Source organism: Ammospiza nelsoni, chromosome 13 (assembly GCF_027579445.1).
Source record: "Ammospiza nelsoni isolate bAmmNel1 chromosome 13, bAmmNel1.pri, whole genome shotgun sequence".
Lineage (NCBI taxonomy): Eukaryota > Metazoa > Chordata > Aves > Passeriformes > Passerellidae > Ammospiza > Ammospiza nelsoni.
Genome location: NC_080645.1, coordinates 18,851,214 through 18,866,208, shown reverse-complemented (window position 1 = coordinate 18,866,208; position 14,995 = coordinate 18,851,214). Strand labels below are relative to the sequence as shown.

At 43.8% G+C, this 14,995-nt stretch overlaps 1 protein-coding gene across 1 annotated transcript; it reads left to right on the top strand.

Annotated features, from left to right (window-relative positions):
- Positions 1-316: 316 nt before the first annotated feature.
- On the top strand, positions 317-14,635 carry KCNG4 (potassium voltage-gated channel modifier subfamily G member 4). The gene is made up of 2 exons (XM_059481659.1): positions 317-1,066; positions 13,850-14,635. Exons 1-2 carry the CDS (start codon positions 317-319, stop codon positions 14,633-14,635), a joined length of 1,536 nt encoding a protein of 511 aa, XP_059337642.1.
- The last annotated feature ends 360 nt before the right edge of the window (positions 14,636-14,995 follow it).

The window sequence follows — 14,995 nt, the reverse complement described above, 5'->3', positions numbered from 1 at the left end:
TCGGATTTGCAGCTCCCGAGGCTCGGTGATAATTATGAATGAGGCTGGAGCTGCGCTCCGTGCCTGTGTTGCCAGACAACCAATGAGGCAGCAAAGCAAAGCTCATTCACGGGCTGCAGGCTTCGGGGAGAGGCACAGAGGTGACTTTTACTTACCAAACAGGCACTCATTGATTTCCTGATTGAGGAAAGTGGCTGGAGACACCTTTTCTCTGGCAGTAACCCCTGCTATGTTTTCTCCTCCTCCCTGTGTCCTCCGGCTGACAGATCCCCCTGCTCTGATGCCGCTCTGGATGTCCCGGTGAGAACTCTTAGAGATGCCTATTCTCTCCAGAGGCAGTGACCAAGACTATAGCAACATTAGCTACAACTCCTGCAATTCCTTGAGCCACTTGTTTCCCATCTGTGTGGAAACCCCTTCTGTCAAGGGGGTCCATTACCAGAGAGCCAGGAGGATTCACCACCCTGACCAAGTGTCTGCAGTCGACCTGAAGACAGAGATCATGATCAACGTTGGGGGCATCAAATACTTGCTGCCTTGGAGTACTTTGGACGAGTTTCCCCTGACCAGACTGAGCAAACTGAAGCTTTGCAGCAGCTATGAAGAAATCATCCAGCTGTGTGACGATTACGATGAGGACACCCACGAGTTCTTCTTTGACAGGAACCCCAACGCTTTCGGGATGATTGTCAGCTTCCTCGCAGCAGGGAAGCTGATGCTCTTGAGAGACATGTGTGCCTTGTCTTTCCAGGAGGAGCTCAGGTACTGGGGCATCGAGGAATCCAACCTGGAGAACTGCTGCTTTCGGAAACTCTTCCAGAAGCTGCAGGAGCTGGCCGAGATCCGCAAAGAAGAAGAGCTCCGGAGGAGCAAGGAGGCTTCGTGTGTCTTGGATGAGAAAACCAGGTTTGGGCAGTTCATGAACAGGCTCAGAGATATGGTGGAAAATCCCCAGTCGGGACTGCCAGGCAAAGTCTTTGCTTGTCTCTCCATCCTCTTTGTGGCCACCACAGCTGTCAGCCTTTGCGTGAGCACAATGCCAGACTTGAGAGCTGAAGAAGACAGGGTAAGTCAGTCCTTCCTAACTGGTCTACCCACAGAACTGGGACAGAAAACACAGCTATGGCTCAAAATAGTTCCATCATGTTCAAGTGATATCATATTAAGAATAATGGGAACAAATATTATACTAATTTTTAGCTAGAATACAAGAAAGCTTTTGGACAGAGCAGATATTTCAGCTCTCCAGTATAGGGTGATTTTCCCTTCTTGAGAAGCAGCTGCCAGGGTAAGATTAAGTTGTTAGCACTGACTCTCAAACTGACATCGTGGAGTTTTCAAGATGCTTCACTCTCTATTTACAGGCAATCTTTCCTTTGGACACATTAGCTACAGAAATATTTTCCTCTGACGTCTTTACTTTTAAAACAGCTGGGTGTCTTCCCTTGTGATAAAACTGTCAGATGCTTAAAGAGGGAGAAATATTCATTAATTTTTATATGTTACATTTCAGTAGTTGCATAAAGATTGAAGGATGAGAGGCAGATGAAGTATTTTTGCACATACTGATGCATAAAAGCTGTGCCTCCAAAAAATCATAATTCCATGCTAAGAGAATTCTGTGTTTGCCCCATATATATGTACATAGTGTAGGAGCAATACCAAGCACTATCTGAACTGCTAACTGCCCTTAAGCCCTTCTCAAAAAACTCATCCACATTAATTCAGGGCAAATAAATCAAGCCTGTATCACACATGAAGGATCTTCTCTATAACATTACTGTAAATATTTCAGTATTTAAAAGATTTATTTTTGTAATAATAGACCAGAGGAAAAGTAAGAATCCAAAGTTATTTCAGATGTGGTGATGTCCAAATTCATCAAATAACCTTGACTAATCTCTGTAATGAATCCTGCACTTCATTTGCAAATTGCCCTTCCAAAAGTGCTGAGGAAATCTGTGTCAAATGAACCCCCTGCCCCAACCCCTGCTGTAAGACAAGACACTCCTCAGAGTGTCACATATTGATGAATAAAGTCATTTCTACATTTACAGCACAGCTTGGTGTGCACAAGACAAAAATCTGTATTTATTTTACTGGTCAAAGCAGCCTTGTCATGGTTAAAATACATCCTGATATTTGATGTATTTGGATAAAACTGAGGACTGCACAGGAGGCTGAAATTTAAGATAATGACCTGTTCCTTTTTAACCCCTTGAATATTAGTTTTCATTTGCTAAGGAAGGCTCCAGCCTGTCAGGAATAAGCCTGGTGCTCTTGCAGCCTTCCCCAGCTATTCTATTACTTTTTGGCTGAAAAAAGGAAAAACTGTTTTCACAGCAAAAGCTGTTAACACTCTTCCAATGCTTCTTCCAAGGAAGTACTTTAAATATAGAACATCCTTCTTCCAGCTCCGTGTACAAACATTACAAACTCTGCTCCAGCAAGTGCTTCCTACTAACTTTGTTAATGGAAGTGCCTTTTTATCTTCATTTCCCAACCACTGCAGGAAAAGCTTTGATAAATAAATCCCATGTAAAGGGCCCAGGACATGAGCAGAGCTCTGCTGGATGTAAGGGGTTGTGTGTTTTAAAAAATAAATTACTGAGTTAGAAAGAAAAGCATGCTGAGGGTTATAAGTGTGTCTGGGAGCTGCAGTGAAGCTGCTGCTCCTGGATTTCCTATAAAACAAGGATGACATTACTACTTAGAGATTTGCATATATACCAGCACTTTAAAAACAAGCAAACTGCATTAAAACAAGCTCAAAAGATGGATTGTTGGAAGTGCAGGGGAGAAGATGAAGGATGAACTTGAGGAAAGGACCACATTTGTCCAAATGTTTGGAAACATTCCATAATTTACACTTACAGCACCAGCCCAATGCATTTTGTCATTGTGCCCCAGAATATAGAGTATTAAAAGTCCCTTTCTATGAATTATGTGATGTTCTGCCACAGGAAAAATAGGGGAATATATGAGACAAAATAATCATGCCTTGTGGAAAAGCAGAAAATCTGAACTACTGACAAGCAATTTTGGCATCCCTTAAATTTCCATCCCTAAATTCTTAGCCTGCAACAACTAAGATTTTCTTACTGGCATCTCAAAAGAGCATTTTAACTAGAGCTGGACAAATAGCTCCATGAAGTTAATTGACTCCAATTAGGAGTTCTTGGCTGCAGCTGAGTCATACTTAGCAAAATCAACTCTCTGTTGATTTGTAACTCAGAGCAGACCTCAGAGAGTGATTCCAAGATGGGGCCACATTTACCAGCAACCTGAAACAAGCATGCAGGACCTGGAATTTTTGCTTTTAGGGCTGAACACAAAGATGATTCAATATCTGTTTGCTCAGTGACAGAAAACAGTCAAATTCCTTCACAAAGTTTCTGAACAACCTGAAATTCCACACCTGAATGCAAAGATTATTGTGAGGTTTAATCACTTTTGAGTTAAAGCTTGGCAAAAGCTCTGAGGTAAATATCCCTAAAATTACTGCAAGGATCCATTTCCCAATGTCACTAACACTGGAAATTGAATTTATCCATATTAACCATTCTGAAAAACAGACAAAAAAGGCTTTACCTCTGCTGCATGTGTACCACTCTAGGGTCTTGTTCCTCCTCACCACAGCCACATTAAGAGAGTGAAAAGTGGCTGGACTCCAGCTCAGGATGGATCAGAGTAAAAAAAAAAGCCGAGAAAAAAGGGAGGAAAAATAAAGAAATAATGCAAGGTGACTTCCACTTGACTCACTTGGCTCAGAGGCTGCTGATCCCACCCTGCAGGCACAGCAGATCCCTGGTCCTGGCAGCAGCTGCTGAGCCAGGTCTGCTCAGAAGGGAGGAAAGAGCAGGCAGAAGAGCAGCCAGGAGTCCTCAGCGTGCTCGGGCAAGTGAAAACTCGGCTGTGTCTCCGCGAGAGGGATGGCAGGGAGCCAGGAGAGAGCATCTGCATCAGGGAAACCCAGTCACCCTGGCAACCAGAGGGGAGGGAAGGAGCCAGCGCCCGGGGCAGCAGAGGGGATGGATGGCAGGGGGGGCATGCAGCTGACAGAGAAATAAAGGAGGAGTTGTTATCACTGACACACCCCAGAATGTGCCAAATGACATTTAGGAGCCTCCTCGTGAAAAAAAAACCCACCCAGATTTGGGCAAACATTTATATTATATGTGGACATGATGGGAATGCCAACCCAGAGGGAACAGTCCCAGGTGAAGAGTGAGCAAAAAGTTCAGCAAAAATGTGGAGTAGTAAAGGAACAGCTCTGGTGAGATCAAATTTGAGTCTGACCATGAAATGAATATACAAAAGGTTTTATTATTTGTGAGGCTAAGGAGAGAGGAGTCATCAGTAACAAGGTTATGTTAGTTAAGAATGAAACAACAGAATTATCACATTTACCAGTGGAAATATATCCTTGTCCATCGTATTTGCATCAGTTCTTTATGGAGCTGTTTTTACCAAACAGTTTTCACCAAACTGTCTTTAAGAACAGATTTAATATCATCAATGTGCAGTAATCAAAGCATGTAGAGAAAGGAAAAAAGGCATATTTAAAGTTGAGAAAATCTGTTATTGATCTGAAAAGGCAGCCTGAGAGAACTGCAAATCTGAACTGGAGACCAGGCACACAGGGTAGGAAAGCTGAAGTGACAAAATTCACCAGTGTTACCCTCGAATGAAGAAATTCAGATCATCCCACTAGAGACAGGACAGAAGTTCCATCAAAGCCCCCCAAAAGTCCCAGTCCCACATAAGAGTTATAATCAGGATCACTGAAACAGCCACTGCTCAGCACATCCAACCCAAAGGGAAAAACCATCATTACACCAGAAAACTCTGAGATAAAACCACTGCAGAGGGGCCTGGAGAGGGAGAGCACTTTGAAGTACTCTTGGGACTTCCCTTGGCATGAGATGTTTCATTTAATGAGTCCCTAAAATTGGCATCCTCTGGAGAAATGACTCAGCAGAAAGGCTGCAGCAAGGTGTGTCCTTCAGGAAGGCAGCAAATTAAGGTCAGGGGGGAGAGAACCCCCAGATATTTCCATTCCCTGACCCTGTTACTACTAATTCTTGTGTTTGCTCTTAACTGACTTGAAAAGCTTGGAATTGCTTTAGGTATTTTATAGGACTTAATGAAACAAAATCATCATAACCTACAACCACTGTTGTTTCACATGAAGGTTTTATCCTGAAACACAGAATACTCATTTTAAAAATCTTCTTTTCCTGGGATCATTTGATTGTGTGAAAATCAAGTTCCTTTTAAGAGAATATGTTTCTAGTCTCTGGTTGCATTTAGAATCCAGAAAACAGAACAAATGAGGAGAACCCAGTACTTAACAAATAGAACCACTTTAAAATTATTTTTTATATTCTTCACCATTATTCTGGAGGCCCTGATTAGTGTTTTAATGCTTGATGTTGCTGAAGTTTTCTATATGATACTAAAGAATATTTAGCTTGCACACTGAGCGAAACTGCCAAGAAACAGGTTTTCTTTAAAATGGAATAATTTTACTTTATGAGGGAAAAACCCAATTTATTCACCTTACTATGAAGAGAAAGAAAATGTAATGCTCATTTAAAGTGTAAGACTATAAAGGCATATATGTACATGCCTATCTATAAATATACTGCTATTTACATATGACTTGAAATTACTTGGAACAAAATAAAGCTGGATGTGCTTTGGCTTTATTGCATCTGCTCAAGCACTTTATTCTGGGTTCTTATCAGGTCACTTTCTGCAGACAATCCCTCTCTTAAGTTGTCCAAGCATCCAGTGCAATTCTGATTTTTTTTTCTGACCATTTTGATTAGCAAGGGAAGTAGGAAAATGTGCTTCACTGGAGCACCAAAACCTCCTGGTCTGGGTGTGCTCAGCAGAGTGAAACCCAGCTATTTATGTGCTTCATGGACTGAATTAGCTAAATTAATAATGACTGAAGAAAGGTTAAATAAGAAACCATTAAACAACAGAAATCAGAATATTCAAGCTTGGGTCTTTGATATATATTTATGAATTATTGCTTTATGATATATATTTAGGAATTATTGTTTTATTATATATATTTATGAATTATTGCTTTATGATATATATTTATGAATTATTGTTTTATTATATATATTTATGAATTATTGCTTTATGATATATATTTATGAATTATTGCTTTATGGGATCTGCATTTTTTTGAGGCCAGAAACACCGGGAGCTTTGAGATGGAAATTTCACCATCATGTTAAGGCCCTGATTTCAGAGTCCTACACAATCAGTGATCATTTCCCAGGCACTCATACTCAGAACTGCCCAGTTCAGCACTGGGTCTGTTCTGTACAGCTCTGGTGAAGCTCATTTTACTGAAGCCCTGCTCTGCACAGCTCAGAGGGCACAGAGGGGGTTCAGCTCACTGCTGCCCATCTGTGCCCAGCTCACCCTCCCTGCCACACAAAATCAGTGTCTGCACAAACTCTGGCCCTCCAGGGAGGGAATGGATCCTGCCTGCCTTTCCAAAGCCAGTGTCCAGGGCTCAGGAAGCACAATTAGACATTATTTGTTTGCCTTATCTTCATCCTCTCTTGGCTGTGTCCCAGCAGTGCTGAGGCTCCGAGCTTTGCATGCCATGCTGGGGACCCCCAGCTGTTCCAGCTGTTCCAGCTGTTCTGCACTGGGCACTGCACCAACAGCTGTGCAGTGTGCCAGCACGTGGCCCTCACTGGGAGCCAGGATTTCTTCCCCCTCCTGCTGCTTTCAGGACTGTAATTATTACAAAAACCTGTTCACTCCCCTCACCTGGCTCCCCTCAAGGTTTCAGCAGAGGTGAGGGTTTAATAAATGAATAAATGTTCTTTGGGAAGATGGGTGCTGCTTTTCCATCTCAGGAAAACTCTGCTTGAAACTAATTTATCCCCCAAGTTCCTTCCCACAGTGTCAGCACCTCTCATTAGCACCAGTATCTCCCACTAAAACAGATTTAACCACCTTTGGAACCCCCTGTGCTCCAGAGTTACAATAAAAAGGAATTTCTTCTCTGAAGAATTTGCAATGCAGTAGGAAAGGAAAGGAAAGGAAAGGAAAGGAAAGGAAAGGAAAGGAAAGGAAAGGAAAGGAAAGGAAAGGAAAGGAAAGGAAAGGAAAGGAAAGGAAAGGAAAGGAAAGGAAAGGAAAGGAAAGGAAAGGAAAGGAAAGGAAAGGAAAGGAAAGGAAAGGAAAGGAAAGGAAAGGAAAGGAAAGGAAAGAAAGGAAAGAAAGAAAGAAAGGAAGGAGTAACAGGCAAAGTGCTTTGACCAGCAGCAAAACTGTCAGGTTTTGGCTATCCTTCCAAGTCCAGATAAATTCCTTGTCATTTTGACTATACTGCTCTGCACAGTTACAAATCTGTTAGATTCCTTACTAGAAAAACAAGAAAGATTTACTCTTTCACATCTTTCTGCTAACACCAACACTTTAGAGTCACCAACTGGCTTAAATCAAAACCAGATTCTTCAGATTGACTCTAACAGTGTCTGCAGACTAAAGTTTAAAAGTTAATTTTAACAATTTATTTTAGGTACACTTCAGCCCCAGAGGGGATAATTATTTGTTGGACACAGAGCATTAATTCCTTTCTCTGTTCTTTCTAATGTCCACATTAATACAATACCAATATTAGTTCAGTTTCCTCAAATGCTGTAGTTGTGGTAATTGTTTTCCTAAGTCCAGGCTTCTTTCCCTCAAGTAGAACAAGTGGGAACTCACTGTGTTCTCAGAATACACAGCACTGCTTTAACAAGCTCATCATTCCCTAAATCAAGTTAGAGTCTTTCTCAGCAGGCTGTAACCTTCTGATTTTATTGCATCAGGCTGAAACCATGAATCCAAGAGCTGATGTGATCCATAACACGGGGTTTTCAAGCTCTCCCTCCCCATTATTTGATTCAGCAGAGCGTGGTTTAATTATTCAAATAACAGCGTCAATGCGGCCGCAGTGATTCAGCACTACCTGCAGCACTGCAGCTGCATCCCAGAGCTCAGGTATGCAGGGAGCCCAGGCTGGCACCACATTTCCTAACCAAGGCAGCACTTCCCAGCCAGAAGTGATTTCTGCCGTGTATCTGTTCATTTCCTGCAGCCAACAGGGTAAGAAAAGCTTGGAGCCAGCTGGGGAGCTCAGCTCCCGACACCCAGCTCTTGCTCTGCCTCTGCTCCTTCCCAACCCTTCTCCAGACTTCAGCCTCCCCTGGATCCCACTGCCTTGGCTCTGTGGGAAGAATCAAAACTTGTTTTCACACCATCCCATTGGTTTGTGTTTTTCACACAGAGGGAATTGCTCAGGGAGAAGCTCTAGACCAGGATGCACTGCCCAGCTGTGAGAAGTGCAAAAGGCTGGAAAACAGCCCCCACCCAGGAAATGGCAACCTTGGGCTTAGAGAGGGAAATTTCTGCTGGTTTTACTTTGAAATTCTGCACCTAGAGGGCTGGCTGGTTTTGGCCAAAGGGCCAGAAGGGATTTCTGCCCTGTATCTGTTCATTTCCTGCTGCCAACGGGGTAAGAACACATTGGAGCCAGCTGGGGAGCTCAGCTCCCTACACCCAGCTCTTGCTCTGCCTCTGCCCCTTCCCAACCCTTCTCCAGACTTCAGCCTCCCCTGTATCCCACTGCCTTGGCTCTGTGGGAAGAACCAAAGCTTGTTTTCACACCATCCCATTAGTTTGTGTTTTTCACACAGAGGGAGAAGCTCTAGAGCAGGATGAACTGCCCAGGTGTGAGAAGTGCAAAAGGTTGGAAATGTTAACCTTGGGCTTAGAGAGGGAAATTTCTGCTGGTTTTACTTTGAAATCCTGCACCTAGAGGTCTGGCTGGTTTTGGCCAAAGGGCCAGGCTGCAGGAAGAGCAGTCCTGCTGGGATAAGTGCTGGACAGCACAGGCTGGCAGAAGGCAGGGCAGGAGCTGCAGGACAGGCTGATCCCATCTGCTGCCTCTCTGGTGGACCCTGGCCTCTGTCCACAGAGCAGTGTGTGCATCACAGGAAGCATCTGAGCAGCAGCTTGGCTGTGCCAAACAAAACCTGCCCCTGCCAGGATAAATTTAGCAGATGTGAACCATGACCTTGCATCAGCCACAGAGCCAGGCTCGTTCCTGGTGTGAACGGTGACATTCTGTCTGTCCTTCCACTGCAGGGGGATGAGAAGGTGCAGGTCCTGTGCTCAGGGAAACTCCTCTAGGACTCAATAGGATGGAGCAGGTGCTCTCTGAGCTCCTTTCCTGCCTGGTTCTGGCTCCATTGGGTGTGGGTCACTGAGCACAGGGCAGCCTTTCCTCAGGAGTAATCCCTGCTAGGAGCAGGGCTCAGATCCCTTCAGCCCTTGTCATTTGTTTGATGATGATGATGAGCCAGCTGCTTCCCACAAACATGCCCTGGGAATAACAGGGGTTCTGTTATGCCTTCTAGGTGGGTTCAAGGACTTTAGTCAGCTTGGCTTCATAAATGACACGAGATTCCTTTCTCACCAGTGTGCTGTGTAAGCAGCACATACACCTTGTGCTGAGGTACACATTGATTTCCACTCCAAAGCTCTGGAAATATGGCATGATTCTGAAATAATCCAGATACTGATCAAGCTGTGCTTATTAGCAAAGTGCTCCACAAACATTGGAGAAACTTTAGCTATTTAGCCTGGGAATAGATCATTTGACACAATGGATTATTTGCTATTTGACTTGGGAACAGATCATTTGACACAATGGATTATTTGCTATTTAACCTGGGAATAGATCATTTGACACAAGAAACACTTGGAATCTGACACCACCCCGAGCAGAGCTCCCTGGCAAGCACAGGAAGGAGATCACAGGAAATCCTGTAGTTTTGCTTGTTTTACCTCCTAGGCCTGTTTATAGATTGTGGGAAATCCCAAATTACACAGCACAGAAAACAGACCCAGACTGCTGCCAATAAACTTCCACTTAGAGTCAATCACACCCAGGGCAGAAAGCTGGTGTCTGTCCAATTTTATCCTCACACAGCTGCAGCACTGCTCTCCCAGCATAATGGGAATAACAGGATTTCTTTCCTGATTGTACTTCAGATTAAGAGGGAATAAAGGGTAAATACCCACTGCAAAAGGTATTGGGGTAAATCTCTGGCAGCAGGAAACTCATTGGTGGATCAGGTAATGACTCAGAACAAGTTTTCCAAAGCATATTTTAATTGTCAATTGTCTTAAGAGAGCAAAAAGGTGAGACACAAAATGATCAGCACAGAGCAGAACCTGAAGGAACAAGAGGAGTTCCTTGGTGGTGTCTTACAGTTATTCAGTAATAATCAAGTTTTTCCTTGTCTACATTAAAAAAAAAAAGTGAGCAGCATCTGGAAACCAGCATGGATAGATGAGGGATATATTCTGCAGGGGAAATTCTGATTCAGTCTCCCTGGGCATAACTGAAATTATTGATGCATGAAAAGATATTATTTTCACTAGATGAGATTTATACCTGTTGTAAGTTAGGCTACTGCTGCATAACCCTGGGATCTGATTCTGTTTGTTATCCTAGATGTCATTACACTTTAATTAATGTTTCCTGGCAAACCAATAGGCTGGGAAATTTATCTCTTTTTATCTTGTGAGTGGCACATATCTCAAGCACATTTGGCTGGAATTCACAATTAGTGAATAAATTGCCTTTTTGCTGCTCCATCCCTGGAAGTAGCCAAGGCCAGGTTGGACAGGGCTTGGAGCAACCTGGTTTAAGGGTTTTAAATGGATTTAAGGTCCCTTCTACCCAAACCACTCTGGGATTCTGTGAGTGGAAATCAGAAACCAGGAGGGTTCCCCTGGGCACTTTTTTCCTCTGGCTGTTGAGGGAACTGGGTTAACTGCACTCAGTACTGCTCTTCTTCTCTTTTATTATGAACCTACCTTCTTTTTTTCCTGTTTAAAGAGAATTTAACAGAAATATCCTAAAATGAGCAATCTCACTGTAACACCATAAACTCCAGCACATAAGAGAACATGGGAAATAAGCCACTCTCTTATACACCAGAAGGGGATAATCAAAAGGAAGCTTGAATTTTTTTACTATCTCTGGTGGTAGAGGAGTTTGAAACAACTCCTTTGCTTCTTTGAGGTAGTTTATAAATCTAAGAAACCACTCAATATTTCAGACACCAGACTCAATATATATCTTTTTACACACAAAATATTGTTTCATTCATTGCTGAGCCAAATGCTCATTTCATACAGAAGATCAATACCAGGCACTCATTTTATTACATTTATATCACAGGTTGCAGAATTTCTGCTGGAGGCAAGTTCCATAAATCCTGATAAATTCTTGGATTGTTGAAAAGTAAATCTGCAGGATGAATAAAGTATGAAGACTTACATACTCACTGCTGGGCCTGTCATAACTACTCTCCCATCAAAGTCAGAGACAGGATGAGTAGAGATTGATGTCAGATGGTGTGGTTGAAAAAGCTCTCCCAAAATATGCTGTGGTCAGTTCTAAATAAAACCTCATCTTCCCCTCTTGCTCAGGGTAAGCACCACCCCAGCTTGGAGCTTTTAGAGCTCCCACTCCACCGTGAGCAAAACTGCAGCAGGAGGAGAAGGAGCTCAGTGAAAATTTCACTCAAAGATCTGGAAATAAAACCCCAGAATTCTCTATTTGATGGTAAGGTCAAGGGAGGGAGTTTTTTGTGGTTTGTGGTGGCAGGTGTTGAGCATTAGAATATCCAAATGTGACTGGTTTGTTCAGAAAGAGGAATTGTGCAGAAGTTGCTGTGGCACAGAGATTTCTTTTTCTGCCATTTAGGCAAAATGGCTTTCATGGATCAGAATATTTGGGCCATACTGAAAGTAACTAATGGGAATGTGGTGGCAAAAAAAATTTTGAAATCTCCCACTGACACAGGAGCATCAGTATTTTGGTGAGAACAGAACTTTGAAGTCAGAGTGTTCTGCCTGTTCTTTGGACAACAGTTCTGAGAGCAACGTAAAACACTGAGCTGTAAAAATCCTCAAAACTACTGGGAGAAACAGAAATTGGCTTTGGTGCTTGATATTTCCTTCCCTATCCCCTCTTATTTCAATATTTGCTGCTTTTGACCAGGGTATTCAAAAGGATGAAGAATGTTTGAAGTGACTGACATTAGAGAGGGATATTCTATATAAATCAAGTCAGGTGCATTCCATAATATATACAAATGTTCCTATTATATAAAACATTCACATGCAAACTCTTGGGATGAAATCCATCTCCCCATGTGAAGGCAATGAGCATGTTCTCATTATGCTGACAGCATAAATTGCCTTCAGTAAGTAAATATAAATTTCCATAGGGAATACTGAAGTTACTGAGGGTGGCAAGAATTAAAAATCTCCCAAGCAGTCTCTACATTGCTACACCTTGAAATTTCATGCTCAGTTCAAAAGCCTACATCTTAATGGTTAAACCTTCCAGGTTTAAAAAACCAGCAAGTTTTAACCAGGTTAAATAAAATTTCTTGTATTTCCTAAGGAAGGAATAGGGAAAACCCCATGATGATCTGAGAGCAATGTCACCTGCAAATGTCTAAAGGCAAATAAATAACAGATGTACTGGAAATTCAGCCCAGCTAACAAAAAATTAAATAAATCTTGATGGGAGCAATGAATAATTCAGAGGCCCCATCACTGGGGTGACCAGAGGCAGGTTTGCAGAGTCCAGGCTGCTTTGTACAAATAATTCAGGGCTCAGAGAGAGTGAGCACTGCAAAACACAACTGCTGATTGCAGGCAATCTCATCGAGCCCAGTCAGCAGCTCTGCAAACATCAGCGTGCTCCAGCCCTGACTGCAAATGGAGCCACAGCCTGACCCTGCATGCAGAGCCCTGGCAGGGCTGATGAAGCTTCTGTGGTGTTTCATTTTAGGGGTAAAATATGAACTCAGCAGCTTGCTGTGCAGAAAGGAGAAATCCCCAAATGCTGCTACAGAGCTAAATTGTTCTGAGGGTTGGGCAGGGTAAAACTCACTCCTGAGGGGGAACCTCTGCTGGCCAATTCTGTAACACAAAAAGACTTGTTACTCCCAAGCGCAGCAGAAAGTGGGAAATATTGGGTGTTGTAAAAAGTCTGCCGTGATTCCATTTTCTTCATGTGGGAAAAGCCAATATTTCATTCACACAACTCATTTTATACAGTTTTTACAGACCTCGTGGGCAACTTTAATTTGTTTATAACTTTCTTGTCAATTACTGTATTGGTTAGTAAAAGGTATTTTCCTTGTCCATCAAATCTCTCTATTCTTGAATTGTTTACATATTTTCTTCACTGATTCTCATGGGACAGATCCTATTGTTTATACAGGTGCACTTGTTTTTCACCCTAGAAATAGATTGTTGTGTTAAAGAACTCTCATTTTCAAGATGCTTTCACAAAGTATTTAGCTGCATTTAGAAGTGACAGCCCTATTAATTTAATAGGGCATGCCTGATTTTATGAGGCCTCTCTTTTATAATTTTTTCTACCTGTCTGTGACATTCAGAACTTACAGCCTACATGCCAGGACTTTATACATAGATGGGTTTCATTGTAGTAGTTGGAAGAAGCAACAGGGTAAAATGAGGCAGGTAGACCTCATGGCCTACCTGACAATGAGGCCTGACCAATGAGGCAAATGAGCTGTTTGTTCAGCTATTTTGTGTGCTCAATATTCTCTGTGGAACTGAAGGACAGCTGCCACACTACCTGTGAGCTGGTTTTGTTTATCTCTGCTGCCAGTGACTCAGGCAGATCCATATTGCCTCTCCCTCAGCATTTTTGGATGCCGGCTCACAGACTGTTCTTTTGTTTATTTCCCTCTCTGTTTTGTGGCAGGGTGAGTGTTCCCAGAAGTGCTATTACATCTTCGTCATCGAGACTATCTGCGTTGCTTGGTTCTCCCTGGAGTTCTGCCTCCGCTTCATCCAGGCCAGGAGCAAGTGTCAGTTCTTCAAAGGACCCCTGAACATCATCGACTTCTTGGCCATTTCCCCTTACTACGCCTCCCTCATCTTCTCTGAGGACGACTCCAGCGAGGAGGAGGACAGGCCGAGCAGCAACACGTACCTGGAGAAGGTGGGCCTGGTGCTACGGGTTTTACGTGCCTTGAGGATCCTGTACGTCATGCGCCTTGCCCGCCACTCGCTGGGCCTGCAGACCCTGGGCCTCACCGTGCGCAAGTGCACGCGGGAGTTCGGGCTGCTGCTGCTCTTCCTGTGCGTGGCCGTCACCCTCTTCTCCCCCCTGGTGTACCTGGCTGAGAATGAGTCAGGCAGGGTGCTGGAATTCACCAGCATCCCCGCCTCCTACTGGTGGGCCATCATCTCCATGACCACCGTGGGCTACGGGGACATGGTGCCGCGGAGCGTGCCGGGCCAGATGGTGGCTCTGAGCAGCATCCTCAGCGGGATCCTCATCATGTCCTTCCCCGCCACCTCCATATTCCACACCTTCTCCCACTCCTACTCTGAGCTGCGCAAGGAGCACGAGCGGTTGCAGTCGCGGCTGAGCCGAGCCAAGAGTGCCAACCGCGCTGGGGAAAGTGACACCTTCAACGAGACGGACAGCCTGATCCTGGAGGGACAGGCCTCCCCCATCAAATACATCTACACAGGGAACTGAGCCTAGAGACCATATCAAACACATCTGCACAGGGAACTGGGCCTGGTGTTCTCCTCAAACACATCTACATGGGGAACTGGGCCAGGCCTGCCCCATCAAATACATCTACATGGGAAACTGAGCCTGGGACCACATCAAATACATCTGCACAGGGAACTGAGCTGGGAACCACATCAAATATATCTGCACAGATACCTACCTGGGCCTGGAGATCCTATCAAATACATCTACACAGGGAACTGAGCCTGGAGACCATATCAAACACCCCTACACAGGGAACTCGGCTTGGTGTCTCCCATCAAACACACCTACACGGGGACCTGGGCCTGGAGACCCCATCAAACACATCTACACAGGGAC